Source organism: Symsagittifera roscoffensis, chromosome 6 (genome assembly GCF_963678635.1).
Source record: "Symsagittifera roscoffensis chromosome 6, txSymRosc1.1, whole genome shotgun sequence".
In the NCBI taxonomy this organism is placed as follows: domain Eukaryota; kingdom Metazoa; phylum Xenacoelomorpha; order Acoela; family Convolutidae; genus Symsagittifera; species Symsagittifera roscoffensis.
Window position 1 is genome coordinate 44,005,708 of NC_087067.1, and position 15,486 is coordinate 44,021,193.

The 15,486-nt window shown below is 40.8% G+C and overlaps 2 protein-coding genes across 2 annotated transcripts in view; one reads left to right on the plus strand and one right to left on the minus strand.

The window, feature by feature from the left end:
- The window catches only part of LOC134847846 (ankyrin-1-like), a 287,174-nt gene that overhangs the window by 1,005 nt on the left and 270,683 nt on the right, over positions 1-15,486 (minus strand). The window contains exons 2-8 of the mRNA XM_063865079.1: positions 2,445-2,666; positions 2,247-2,345; positions 1,655-1,951; positions 1,470-1,568; positions 1,070-1,376; positions 746-804; positions 197-358 (exon numbers count right to left, since the gene is read on the minus strand). Of these exons, the coding sequence (XP_063721149.1) occupies positions 197-358; positions 746-804; positions 1,070-1,376; positions 1,470-1,568; positions 1,655-1,951; positions 2,247-2,345; positions 2,445-2,657 (1,236 nt within the window). The 5' untranslated portion in view covers positions 2,658-2,666. The remainder of the gene's footprint in view (positions 1-196; positions 359-745; positions 805-1,069; positions 1,377-1,469; positions 1,569-1,654; positions 1,952-2,246; positions 2,346-2,444; positions 2,667-15,486) is intronic.
- LOC134847847 (transmembrane protein 135-like) overlaps positions 9,696-15,486 on the plus strand; it is a 138,061-nt gene continuing 132,270 nt past the window's right edge. Inside the window, exon 1 of the mRNA XM_063865080.1 lies at positions 9,696-9,712. The gene's annotated coding sequence lies outside the window, so the exon portion shown is untranslated. The remainder of the gene's footprint in view (positions 9,713-15,486) is intronic.

The window sequence follows — 15,486 nt, forward strand, 5'->3', positions numbered from 1 at the left end:
GTTGAACCAATTGAAACCTCTAATCTGTGTATTCTAGGAGTATCTAGGTGAGAAATTGTACGGCTGAAACAAGGCATCGCTTGACTAGGCCTTTCGATGACCTTGCATATCGGAGGGAACCCTTTGACTCTGATTGAGGGTTGTAATTCACTTGAATAGGTCTTAAGCATTTTCCTATCAATATTTTGATGCTCACTTTGCAGTTCTGGATGGCGAGTTCAATCTGTTCGTTGATCTTGTCTCCTGCTGTGAGGTACTTCTTGTCGAACCAGACGCGGTAGTTCTTCTCCAGACAGTCACAGAGAGTGTTCACATTGGCCTGGTTCTGGTAGTCATACGACAGGAACACATCCGTCTCCTGAGAACAAACATTGAACGTAGAAAACAGTCAAGCAGGAAATATCAATTTTATCACTAAGTGTTTTTCGAAAGCCTATCTAATATAAATGATTGTGCTATTATAAATGTCAATATGCAAAACTTCATAACATTTTCTGCTGCCCAAATGGTAAAAAAAACTCACCTTAAACGTGAAAGTTTATGTTACACAAATCCAAACTGATCCTGCCGAAAATGAGCCCAGATTTTTTCAAGAAACAAACTCCAAAACGAAAAAAAAAATCGGACAAACCAGCATGATGTTAACTAATTATCTGCAGTTTTCAGATATCAAATTTCCAAATCAATCATCAGAAGTCTCAGGTCAATGGAAACGTGTAGCGACTTCTATTTTTAGTTAACTCACCACTGGATCATTGATAGACAGATTCCTCATTCCATCTGCATTGTCCGAAACTGCAGTTGCTGAAATAAATCAGTTGTGATCTGAGACATCAATAATTCAAGTTGCCCAAACTTTGAATTGAAACAATTATTGCCTCACAACATGTCTGCCCTAATGACTAATGAATTATGGCAAAATTGCTTCAATTGTTGTAAGATGAATTGTATTTCGAAAAAACTTGATACTTAATAAGATTAAGCATGAAACCACAATGCGGCTGAAAGGTTAAATAATCGGTCAATGAGCTCCATGCAATTCACTTAAATTTCAAAAATCTGAGCCTACTTTGGTTGCGCTGGGCCAGAATCTTCTGTTCCAGCTTCTCTATCTTTGTAATGAGCGCCTGGTCCAGGTTTGAATCTCTGGCCATCTGGAGAGGAGTCTTTCCTTTCGCTTTGATTGTCACATCAGGCGCTGGACTTGCGTTGAGAAGTCTGTGAGCGGCATCCAGCTTCTTCCTCTTAACGGCCAAATGGAGGGGTGTGTTTTCAGCTTGTGTCTGGGCATTGATGTTTGCCTTCTCTCGTAACAGATACTCAAGAACTTCAGGGTGGTTAGTATCTGCGGCCTCGTGTAGTGGCGTCCACAAATCCTAAAAACAATTAACATTTGTAATGGCGGTTCAGATTCTTCGTTCGATGTTGCATGAGACGACTAATTGCCGTAACAGCGGGTAGTAACTTACAGGAGTCCGGACATCCTTGTCAAAACCGTTAGTGATTAGGAACTGAAGAACCTCCTTGCTCCCATCTCTTGCCGCCAGGTGCATAGCTGTACTGCCTTTCTTAAAATGAAAAGAGTTCTCACTTTTCTTCAAATGCATTATCTACCTCAACAAACTCCTGTAAGCAATCATAGGCAACTGTTTACCTTGGTAGTCTTATAAATATTTGCACCTCTCGACGCCAGCTCTTTGATCACGAAGAGATGGCCATTAGTGCACGCTCTCAATAAGGGCGTGAACCCATCAACGTTTTCTGCATCTTTCTCTGCTCCGTGCTCCAAGAGAATCTTCACTATCTCAAGGTTCCCTTTTTCGCACGCTGCGTGCAGCGGAGTGTTTCCCTTCTCATTGATTGTGTTCACTTTTGCGTTCTGGCGAAGAAGGAAGTTAACCATATCGATCTTGTTGTTATCGCAAGACTCATGCAGAACAGTCCAGCAGTCCTGTGAAAATAGGCATTCAAGACTGATCTGTATGCATTGTCTCCATGCACTATGCTATGTTATTTGTTGCCGGTCATTTTTGATTTAATTTCATTGGCATACTAGAGCAGAGGAGGGGTGAAATAATAAAATTTCTGGCCTTCAATATTTTGCTTGAAAGGCTAGCTTACTGTGGAAAGCATTTTCATTTCAAGAAAATGAGTTATTTGTATTTCGGCCTCAATTCAATTGCAGAATTTTCTTTAGCATCACTCATTACAAATTAGCAGTTAACTTCGAATTTAGGTTAGTATACCGTAGTTCTGCTGTCAATGCTGGCTCCATAGTCGATCAACAACTTGACTATTTCCACGTGACCAGCTCTTCCACCCACGTGAATTGGCATACTCCCTTTCTAAACAAATACTGTCATCAACTTTGATCAAGGGAATCAAAAAATACAACCCAGAACATGGATTAAGATTTTGTTGTAACATAAATTCGCAAATCTAACCTTTGTAACTCCATTGACAGATGCTCCATTATCCAGGAGAAACTTGGCAACTCTCACTTGTCCACCGACGCAAGCTTTGTGAAGAAGTGTGAACCCATCATCGTTTTTTGCATTAGGGTCACCTTGCTTCTGGATATAATCCTGGATTTTGTCGAAATCTCCAGACTTAGCAGCAGTCCAAGGATCAGGAGAAACCTCTGAATTTTCAGGCATATCTTTTCTGAAATATGATAAATCAGGAATTATCATGGTAATCAAAGTTGCTACACTTGTCCTTCATCATTTCGCCCAGAAACATTTTTTTTGAAATTTCATAAATAAGGAAAATGTAAAGGAAATATAACGTGAATAAAAGTAAAGAAAGTCGAGATGGTAGGAAATCAAATCAACCAGGTTTAAAAAAATTAACACCCGCACAGAATAAACCGGAGAACGGTGTTGAATAAACCTCAGAACGGTTGATTGATATGAAGCTACGGGTCTATCAAATACTCATCCTAGGATGCGTCGACGTACCCTTGGCTCTAAAAACAAAAAAATCATCGACAGTAAATTTATCATTCATAGTGCAGTGGCAGCATTGTCAACCGGTTAGCGAGGGAGATTTCAGATTTCTTCGAGAAAACTACCTGCCCTGTGCGCCATTCTGCCAGTCGGACATTCGAACCTTCTAGGCGAAGATAAATATTGTATGGAAGGCCGTAGCGGTTTAAAAAGTACGAAAAGGAAGATATAGAAAGTTCGTTAATCTAAATTTTCAAAATTTTGATTTAAAACTGCCATAATTGGAAAAAAAACTGGCAAAACCAACACAGCAACCGAATTGGCGATACGAAGCAATTGAAGAGCATATTAGAACTGTTACTCGGCGTGGTGAATGTGTTGCGGAATGTACATACCTCAAAGATGTAGTGGCCTCACGAGAGCAGAACTGAGGCGCCTACATCAGCTCAATTCCTGTACCTACTTATGACGCTTGGACGGGAAAATGTACCTCTTAGGAAACATAGGCTCTTGATGATGAAGGAAGGTAGTTGAATTTGGGTGCTATCACATTTTGTGGAAGAGAAAATAACCACAGTTTTTGTGTGTGAACCACCTAACCGAACTGGCCTACACACGAAAACGGATTTGATGCTGAGGCAGAAAGTCACTCCGACCCAAGGAGCAGTGATTGTTGAAGTAGACTTCAATGCTCATGGTTGGTGGGATAGCTGGCAGGACGAATACGAGAGCAAAATATGGAGCTAATTAGCCTAATTGTTGTGATAAACTTATTAAATAGTTTCAGGATTACTTAACTAATCGACAACTCTACTGATTGATTCAGTTTCCACTCTCCAAACATTGTGATAACCATTGGTCGACACATCCAAGATCACGGTATTTTGAGTCAGTTTTAGTGTCTTTAGATGTCTGGCACAAAACGACCCGTGGAAGAAAGTTCCACCTGATTTAACGGATCGAACAGCAAACCGGGTACTGGACGCAAACGACCCGCAGATCCTGGTCGAGTGGAAGCCTGGCAACCAACAATGGTCTTCCCTTCGCCACGTTCGCGTGCAAGACGATGGTCGCGTTTTCTGGCGGAAAAATCAGCGACCAACGGGTTTGCTAGTGGAGCGAGCTCCAGTTCAGTCTCATAGCATCTTTACATAAGGCATGAAGGACCTCACGATAGACGTTCAAGCAGCCATCCCGCACACTAGCCTCACCCAGAACATGGACGCTCTCAATATAGACTCACCGCCAAGCTACGGTTTGCTTTCAAACTCTATTTCTGACAATGCTAATCTTTCTAATGTTGTTTCTAATGTTGATTTTAACGGTGCTTCTTCTGTTGATATTAACGGTGCTTTTTCTGCTATTGAACCCCGCATGGGGTGCTCCGTGTGTCTGTTGCAGGTCGGAGTTTGTGCTTCGGGGTTGGTCCCACAAGCATCAGGGTTCGAAGTGTGATGGCTCCCGTCACAGACCCCGGAATCTTGCCACCAAGCTGCCTCTTCCTTCCTTGGCAGACATAGAGAAGTTTTCAATCCCAACTAGAAAGCACGTTCCTGTCAGCTGTCGCAACCTGTGGGCCAGAGTAGTCTCTTCGACTTACGCAAAAGTGAAGAACAGTCCTTCAGTTACCGACAACTGGATTGAGTTGTTTATCCTCAGCCACTGTGTTTTGCGTTCTCCTCCCCGCGGTGGGTCTAAGCACCTGCGATACGAAGAAAACAATGTTCAGTCCAGGTTGAACAGGTGGCTTAACGGCGAAGCTACCCAGTTATGGTTTGAAGCCACTTCTTCCGTTAAGCCTCTCGTCGTTAAGCCCGTCCCATCCGGGGAAGTCGATGTTAAACGCGCAAGGCAACTTGGCCATGAAGGAAGTTACCGTAAAGCCATTGCCGCGCTCTGCCCAGAGAGTTTGTGCTTTGATGACGCGGCTTTATCGGTCCTGCAAGAAAAACATCCCCCTGCAGACACTGCCGTGCTGTCTCCCGAGCCTCCTCCAGATCTTATCCCGTGCAGCCTTTCCCGTGACATATTAATCAACTGTGTTAAGAGTTTTCCAAAAGACTCTGCTGCAGGTGTCTCCAAATTTTATGCCAAACACTTGTCTTATGCTTTTCTTTGCCCTTCACCCGCTTACGCCGATCAGGCCATCTGTGCCGTTCTCAACGTTGTCAATCTTCTTGCTCGTGGTGATGCTCCTACCTCCATTGCTCCCTACTTATGCGGACCCAGTCTTCTTGCGCTGAAGAAAAAAGATGGTGGCATAAGACCCATAGCAGTTGGTGAGCTCTTGCGCAGACTTGTTGCCAAGTGCCTTTGTCGTCTTTCTAGCCAGAAAGCCGCCTCTTTGCTCGTTCCTCTTCAGATCGGAGTGGGCGTTCCTGATGGCTGTGAAGCCGTTTCTCACGCGCTGAACGGGATCATTGGTTCCGTGGGTGACACTACTTTGTTATTCTCCAGGTCGATCTGAAAAACGCCTTTAACACCATCGGCCGGTCCTCTATTCTTCGGCAGGTTGCCGCCCAGTTTCCACAGCTTCTCCGGTGGGTCGAGTTCTGCTACAACCAACCATCCTGGCTGAAATTAGGTAAGTCCCTTAGGCTATCCGCGTCTGGCGTCCAGCAAGGTGACCCACTGGCTCCTCTCTTGTTTGCCATTACTATTCATCCCATCATTGCAGCTCTTAAAAACCAATTTCCTGATCTCGCCTGTAACGTCTGGTACCTTGACGATGGTTCCCTTGTCGGCAATGTTAATCTTCTTGTTCAGGTTTTTCCGCATTTAGTTTCGTCTATGGCTAAAGTCGGCTGGAGGTCATCGTTGAGAAGTGTGAAGCTTGGTCTCCCAACCCCAACCTGGATTTTAGTGCTCTTCCTAATGTCATTACCGTTCGGAGCAGTGGCTTGAAGAACCTGGGCGCTGCCATTTCGACTAACGACGACTTTATCCAAGCCATGTTTCTGAAAAGAGTAGTAAAGTGCAAAAACCTTATGGAATCCGTCTCTTGGAAGATCCTCAGTTGGAATTACATCTTTTGAGAAGCTGCGCAGCTCTTCCCAAAATCACATTCAGCATGCGAACTTGCGATCCCTTCTCCATTAGCACCTGTCTAAATCAGTTTCTCAATGAAAACGCTGACATTCTTTTAATGGCCCCCAAAGCACAAATGAAACTTTCAAGCCTACTTGATTCCAAGTCTTGGTCCGAGCTCACGTCATCCGCCTCTACGCCCCGAGACAGAGCCAGACTGCTCTCCTGTTCGCTCCCAACAGTGGTGACTGGCTTTCGGCAGTCCCTCTGAAGGCGCTAGGGTTAACCCTTCCGGCAGCCGAGTTTCGGTTTGCAGTTAGCTATCGACTCGGAGTTCCCCTACTCAACAGCGAGTCTACGTGTCCGAAATGTTCCAGGACTCTAGATACGTTCGGCGATCACGCCCTCGCTTGCGCCGCCGACGGAGACCGCATATCGCGCCATGACAGACTGCGCGATGTCGTTTTCAACAGCGCCGCTAAGACATCTCTCTCCCCCATTTTAGAAAAAACCAATCTCACTTTTTCTCGCTCTCACCCGGGAGACATTTATCTCCCCTGTTGGTCTCGAGGTCGTCCAGCCGCTCTGGACATGACCGTCATTAGTTCCTTGCAGTCATCTACTTTGCAAAGTGCTGGAACTAGTGCCGGTCACGCCCACGAAGTATCCGACGAGCGAAAGTTCACAAAGCACCTTTCCGCATGCGAAGAAGCTGGCATCTCGTTTGTGCCCCTCTCTGTCGAGGCCCTTGGCGGGTGCTCGCCCATTGCCGCTAAAACTATTCGTCGCATTGCTTCGATGGCAGCAGCGCGCTCTGCCTGTGCCGACCCCGGGCAAGCTGCTTGCTATCTTATGCAACAGCTGTCAGTTGTCCTGCAAAAAGGGAACTCCACCGTCCTCATGTCCCGGTACTGCTCATGAGTGTTTTTTTTCTGTTCTATGCAAATCTGGTAACGTTTTTCTGTGTATCTGGCGTCATTGCAAACTTTTTTCTGTTATTTTGTATATATGGCATTTTATAATCCCGCGGGTAAACGCCAAGCTCCTGAATTTACCTTTGTTCCAAATATGGAGCTGTGAGTAGTATATATAAATGGCTAGGAAATTACACCTGTTCAACCCCCCCCCCCCAAGAAATCAGCGTGGCATTACATTATATACTTTTAACCCTCTGAAGGGTTAAAGCTCCTACATTTTTAGCCACTCATGTGTCATGGGGGGCTTCAGCCTAATTGCTGTGATAAACTTGTTGACTATAACGACAAACTTGACCGCCCTAGTTTCATTACCAGAAGTCACACAAGCAATATCTAGACAGGCCAACAGCAAAGCTCCAGGACCCGATATGATAATTGTGATTTCTTATTTATCTTTTCTGTGTAGTAATCAGAAGGTCCAAAGTGTCATAGTAACCAAGGTTACAGTCAGGAATCCCTTCATCACATTATCCAGTCGGAATCCAAGGATTTTCTAGTGATTGTCTGAAGCAAAGCTTTGGCTTACTGAAGCAAAGCAATTCATTTGTTTAGCCTAATTGTTGTGATAAACTTAATAAATAGTTTCAGAATATTACCTCATCATGCGGGGACTGTACTATCACACAACCTGGATCTGGACGACAAATTGTAACGTTAAATTCAACTTGTACATTTGGACATCGTCAATCCTCAAGTTCAACTTTTCAATTCTTGAGGGTGCATTTTCGATCAACCCTCTCTGTTAGTTATTTTGCCTGACAGATTACGGCCGTTGACACGTATTTTGGGATCCGTTTGGATTGGCTACTAGAGATGTGACCGGATCGAAACTTACCGGATCCGGATTGAATCCGGTAAAAAAAGAACCGGATTCCGGATTCCGGATTTCATTTAATTGTTTGTCAGTAATTTGAGTGCAGCTGTTGAAATAAAGTATTACTGCTACTTACTGCTATTACTCTACCAGAATTTTCCGAACAGCTTGTTTTGATTCATGATAACTTTTTACTTCTTCAATAATTTATACATTGAGTAAAACTTCTGTGTAACAGCTTGAATAAAAACAGTTGCAAACTTATTTTTTTACTGAGAATTCAACAAATTTTAGGCGAATCAAATCCGGTAAAATCCGGTTACTTTTTACCGGATTCCGGATCCGGATTGACATCCCAAAATTGCCGGATTCCGGAATCCGGTACATCTCTATTGGCTACTAGTATTAAGAGCGTGTAGATATTACAGCAGTCACCACACAAAAAAGAACCAATTCTGTGGATCAAATCAGTCCTGTCTTATCTGTCACGAAGTATGGACTGATGTTCATTTGCCAAAGAATTTGACAGCAGAAAAAGTGACAGTAGCAGAGGATATATCATTTGTATAGTATACGGCTATTGATCATGGAAACAAGTGTAAGAAATGAAGCAAACCATATGTGACATGAGAAAAATTCTTCAAACAGAATCTGATCAAAATGCACATCTGCAAGCAATTAAATAAAAGATGCCGAAAACAAGAAGCGCCCGACTACGTTGGTGATTGAGATGAAAAAAAACTACATAAATGTGAAAAGAGAGCAAATAGAGTGCTGCACAATGTAGTTACCAACAGCGACCAATTTTGGACGAAGTTTGTCTCTAAAAAATTTCAGATGTCAAAACTAGGGAAAAAGCTTGAGGAGTCGAAGAACAACCAGGTGTACAAGCTGAAGGAAAAGCTGAAAAAAAAAGAAATGAACAATCTGCGAATGCTGGTAAAAAGCTGGCTGAGAAAGTGATTAGAATGAACGAAAGGTGTAAGCAAAATGTGATGATACGTGGGCTGGAAGAAATTGGATGCGATTGTGATTCTGAGATTGAAAATGACCATAATTTTCTACAAGAATTACTTTCAATAAAGTAGTCCTTTTGTGCCAGCAACTTTTACCTAAATTTCACAAAAAAATTTGGTTTTGAACACTTTTATGGCACCTGCTCTGCTCCTTGCGTCCATCTCCAACGACTTTTTCAGTTTTGCTCTTATTTCTTTTGTACCATAAAAATTCTGTGCTCCCTGCTAACCAAAAACAATAAAGAGCCGAAAAAAATTTATTCCCAGATTGCCAAAAATCTAAATCCATGAAATCAAAGCTATTAAGCATAGAAATCAAAGCTATTAAGCATTAAAAAAAAACAAGATAGTGTAAACATTCGAAAAAAAAGTGTGCCTAAACCTGCTAAGAATTTGCCTTTTAGTCAAACTAGCGTGTAACACACCTTCGGTACTCATATTAAACCGCATAAGCCTAATTGTTGTGATAAACTTTTTGTGATTAAATAGTTTCATATTAAATGTCTGGAAATTTTGGGAATGGGACCAAAACGGAACATGGGACCAAAACGGAGAGAAACCGCTAAATGCGAAAGTGAGACCGAGGCAGAAGGAAGTGAACACCTCGTGGAATGCCCCGGACCCAACTCTGTTACTTCGAGAGAAGTTTGATTACCTAAGAGAATTCTCTGCGGTTTCTGCGCGGCAGCGAAAGCTAAAGACCTAGAAACCTAGCAACAAAGATTGCGACTCGATCAATCAATGAAAAGGAAGAAAAAACGAGCGACTCGCATAAGCCAACTTTCGCTGCAATCCTGAAACATATCAGATCTGAAGAAGACGAGAAGAAAAAGAAAGCAACGAACCTTATCATCAGAGGAACAAAGCCAACAGACGATGACAAAGACCTAGTTTCCAAAGGTCCTAATTGTTGTGATAAACTTATTAAATAGATTTCTTTGTTTAAAATTACCGCTTGTGTGTTTTCATATCATATGCGCGCTGGGCTTTCCTCTTCTGGTTTTCTTACCAAATCTCGCCGTCCCAGCCGTAGGCGAGTGAAGTTTCCCTGGCGTAACTAGACGCAAAAAAGAGTGAGCTGGTGAATCGACCTCCAAATCGACGTCAGGTTGTACCACTCCTTTCTTTTTTTTCATCACCTTTGCCTCAGCAATTTTAAACCCTAAGTGAAAGTATTCATAAATCACCCCAAAGTGCTTCCTTTCTCGCCCCAGTTGTCTGTGTTTCAGGTTGATGCCGCGATTCCAGGCAAGACGCATCCCTGAGTTCTAACAGCAACTAGTTATCGGGACTTCAAGGACCAAATATATCAAACCAGCTCTAGTAAAATCAACAATTCACCCCTAACAAAGCGCAACGCTTCATGATCTGTTTGAAACAGTTTTACAATACAGACCAAAGCGCCTAAATACAGTAACAATAGTTGCTGGATACAATGACAACAGGCTGCATCCACAAGAATTAGAACAGCAGTGGAAAAACTTGATTAACCTCGTCACTAACAAATTTCAGCCCGAGACACTGATCATCCCCAAAACAATTCAGATCTGTAATAATTCCGAAGTAAACCGCAAAATTTATATTCATAATTGTTTGCTGTTTAATTTGATAAATAGATTTGTTCACCCCCATACACTTATTGTTTCGCCTAACCTCAACCTAAATCTAACCCCCTCAAATGTTCTGCCGTGATGGCATCGATTTCTCGTTCTACGGTAAAGATTTCTTTTCAAATTTTCTTGCAAAATTTATCCTTTAAATTCTCTCGCTAACTTGACACCGCCGTCCTTCCTCAAACACACTGCCTTATTTGTAAAAGCAGTCTGCGAGGCGGAGGTGTTTGTTCCTTCACATGCCCAGGCTACATGCATGTAAAAGACAGCGGCCTAGCCCGCAGCAGTGATCACTATGACGATTTCATATGTCATCGCTGCACCTCCCAATTTCATTCAGCTAACGACAAGCATGAATGCAATCCCCCAACCCTAGCTACAACCACGCTCCCCCAAATGCACCCTCACACTTCCATTGCCCCACACTCACAAAACTCAGGAGAGTCTTCCACTATAGAACCCAGAACAACACAAGACCCATGGTCAAACCCCTGTCCAGAACTCATAGAAACCACCAGGAAAATATCGGAAACCGGTCCTTCTGATCTTGTCAAAAATAAAGTCGGTTATAACTTTTTTGAAACCCTAAATAGAACTTTGAACAGCCTAATAGAAAACAACAAAAATACCTTCGCAATGCACGCAGCAATGATTTTTCCACACTTATTACTGTGCAAAACAAAGTCCAAAATTGATGGATCTTTAACCAAAACAAGAGCAAGGCGACTTAAGCAATGGCAAGACGGAGACCTGGATGGACTATACAACGAAGGAAAGGCGCTGCAAATGCGCTTGTTGAAAGGAAGTAGAAGAAAACTGAAACTGAAGCACAACAGTTCAACAAACTAATGAATACTGGAAAAATATCAAGCGCAATTGCAAAACTAACAGACACATCTAAAGGCGTTCTTTCGCTCGACGAGATTGTCAAAGGTAAGACGTAGAACAGACTCTTATAGAGAAACACCCACCATCTAAACCAATTAATGAGAACTATATTACACCAGTCTCAAACGAATTAATTCCTTTCCATCCATCGATATTTGATCAGATAAACGGTCAACACACTTCGGGCAACAATCAGTTGAAATTTCAAAAACAATTGCTAAAATTGTCGAAAAATTGGCCACAGAAGAACTAAATCCAGAACTAATGGAACCATATAACGCATGCAGATTAATACCCTTAGATAAGAATCCAGGGGTAAGACCCATAGGCATAGGAGAAATTATGCGTAGGATAATAGGAGGAACAATAAGTAAATGCCTGAAAAACGAACTCATGTCGTTCGGTTCAAACTACCAATTCTGCCTAGGACAAAAATGTGGCATTGAATATGCGATCCACACGCTAAGAGATCAATACAGTAAAACTTCCTTCGATGGTAATTTACTGATAGATGCCGAAAACGCTTTCAACTAGCTGAACCGGAAGCTGGCATTAAAAAACATCGAAAATACCTGCCCTTCCCTTTTAACAGCAATTTAGAACTCCTACTCTAATTCATCTAAGCTATTCGTTAACAAAAAAAAACAATCTACTCTCAAGAAGGGACAACCCAGGGGGATCCACTAGCAATGGCCATGTACGGTCTGGCCATAATACCCCTCATAAAACTTTTATCAGTAGACGATGTAACCCAGAAATGGTACGCAGACGACGAAAACGCAGTCGGTAAATTAAGCAATATACAAACCGTCCTCGATAAAATTGTATCACTGAGTAAATTTTTCGGCTACCACGTGAAAGCATCCAAATGCCAACTCATTGTCAAAGATGAAAAACTCGGTGAAGCTCAGAAAATCTTCCCAAATACAGGAATCACTATAAAGGCAGGAGCCCGAGTGTTTGGTTCAGTTATAGGAACAGAATCTGAATGTTAAAATATCCTCGAATTTCAACAGAATGAGCAAATCAAAATTTTGAAAAAACTAATGAAAATTGCTAAAACCTCTCCTCAAAACGTTTATGCCTGCTATACTAAAGGAGTTCAAGAAAAGCTTTCATTTCTTGCCAGGACAACGCCTAAATTTAAGGAAAACTTAGAAATATGTGAAAATATTATCAAAGAACTTATATTACCTATCCTAGTCGGTAAAGACACTTCAAACCCCCAGTTCCGTGAGATATCTTCCTTACCCCTTAAAATGGGCGGACTTAACATAAAGCTGCCATCCGATCATGAAAGCTACCTAGAATGGTCTAAGGAAACATCACTGGGACTGGAATCTCAAGATCCTATTACAGCAGTAACATAGCAAGAAAAAATATGTACGAAAATCAAAAAATTGAAAACTGATAGAACAAATTGAAAAAAAAACAAACCTCATCAACTCATTAAATGAAACAAATAAATACGCAATCGACCTGGCCTCTGAAAAGGGAGCCTCTAACTGGCTCAATGCTCTACCACTGAGCAGATACAACTTCAACCTGAATAAATCAGAGTTCAGAGATGGTATTTACTAAAGATACGGATGCGAACCAACCAAAACCCCACTCACATGTGCATGTGGTGCTGATTTTAACTTGCGCTTCATTGTGCAAAGGGTGGTTACACACACATAAGACACAATGAAATAAGAGACACATTCGCCAACCTCATGAACGAGGTTTGCCATGACCTCAAGCTTTGTCAACAATTCAGCTACAACTGAAGATGAAGCACGACTTGACATTAAGGCAAACGGACTCTGGGGTTCACGATTCAGCCGCGCTTTCTTTGATGCCAAAACATCGCGAAAACTGCATAAGGATTCATACAAATACCACGAAACGCTGAAGAACTCCAAATATCAGCAAAAAATACTAAACGTAGAGCAGAGTAGCTTCTGCCCGCTTATCTTTGGATGCACCGGTGGCGCTGCTCCAACAGCCACGCGGACGATGCAGCGATTGGCCGAAAAACTAAGTGAAAAAAGACAAGAAAGCTATCCAGAATCTATAAACCACATAACAACTAAAATAAGCTTCGCGCTCCTGAGGAGCTCTATACTTTGTATAAGGGGGTGCAGATCGCTACGCAAAGCTCAATTTATCGACAGCTCCATAAGCGCTATTGTAGAGGAAGGACGGCTAAGATAAATTAACATTACGACGATGCATTTAATGCTGATTTATGACTTCATTGCTGATATATATGCATTTTTATATCGCTGGTATGCCCTATCCAGCTTGTGCACTTACCGTAACTAAACGGAAGGGCCCCTTTTGTAATTTAATTTTTTTAGAAAAAAAAATATGCACAGAACTGAGCGTTACTGAAAATATGACTTCAAAACAAAACGCATTGGGAGACAGAATAATAATGGATTTCAGCTATTACTTGTTACCTGCACGCATGAAAAACTCAAGAAAGGACGGCTAGCTGCGGCAGAGAAAATTCAACAAAATGAAGCGTACAAAAGCAATTATATTAACCCAGACCTGACAAAATCAGAAAAAGAAAAACAATACAACCTCAGACAACAACTCAAAAAAGCTCGTGCAGAAAATCCAAATACAAAATTCATGTTTAAGCATGGCAAGATTGAAGAAGTTAAAACATGACTGAAAGTATGCACATGCAATGTTGAAGGTGCTTTTACAAACATTCCATTACTACCAACTGAATCTATTACTGAATATGACCTTAAACTATTTACCGAAACACTGGGAGTGCACGACTTTGACGCACTATTACCTCAGTTCTGTGATGAATAGTGATGAATAGTGATGAAAATACTGTATAAATTTTACTAAAAATTTTACAAATTTTTTGTATAAACTTTTCAAATTTGGAAAAAAATTTTCTGAAAGTATTTTCTCTTAGGTTTTTTACAAGAAAAAATATATAATTTACCTTCTCGTGAAAACTGTTTCGAGATTGCTGAACACATGATTTATCATTTTGTTGACAATGCTTCTTCTTGAAAAGATTAAAGATATCCTCGCTGCTATATGTATAAAAGTTACAATTGGAACACTTTGAAACGCCACAGTACTTACGATGTCTTGATGCGTCTTTACGTCTTTATTCTCTGCCACATTCAAGTCATGCAACGCTTTCGTTTCTATTCATTGACGGCATTTCAATAAGTGAAAAAAAAGTGGAGAATGAACGGGAGATTCAGAAAACGCCAAATTTTTAGATAAGAAGAGTTGAATAGCCTCGAAAAATGAATAAAAACAGCAATTTACTAACCAATTGATTTTAAAGTGAAAGAAAATCAGAAAAGAAAAGCTATTCAGCCTAGCCGAATTAAAAATCATCGATTATAAGGAAAATATCATCTTTTTTGATATCAACTAATCAGAATCGAGCTTTAATGGGCATGAAATAATCAAGAAACTTAAAGTCAACCAATCAGAATTGGGCTTCACTTCTCATAGATGTTTCAATAATTTTGATATCAAACAATCGAGCATTCCTTCACAGGTAATCTTTGTGGTAATAACTAATCAGAATGAAATATTCACATTTTTAAAGTATTTGGTAGATCAGAACCAAAATATGTTTATGAAACTTCCCAATCAATCAGTTTTATTGAAGTTTTTAGGATACTTACATATACATTGGAGACCAAAGTAAGGTTTTTTGTCTAGTTTATACTATTTTTTTGATACTCAATTCAAATTTTGAAATTTCGGTCAGAATTTTTTCAATTTGTTCTGTTTCTAACCAGTGAAAACAGAAATCACCAAAATTTACAATTTTATCACTTTCTTTTTGGTATAATGTAAAATAAACAACTGGAGGTCTTTTAAACTTGGATAATTTATTAAAAGATATTCTGACAAATCTAGAATTTGTATTTGTATCAAACTCAAAACAGTAATCGAAATGATGGTCCTTGTCTTCAATTTTTGTTTCATAAGCTCTTCCATATTTTTGTTTTCTACTGACCGACCACTCAATCTGTGTTAACTCTTCTAAATAATAAAATATTGTCGATAAATCTGGCAGTACTCATTTTTCTGAAATCTCCTCTCCATTTTTTAAATAAAATTATTGAACTTTCTGTTTCTATACAATTTAAAACTAATGCAATCTCTATCAACATCATTTGTCCACCACTCTTTTGTTTTTTTTGTAGTAGTTCAACCTTAAAA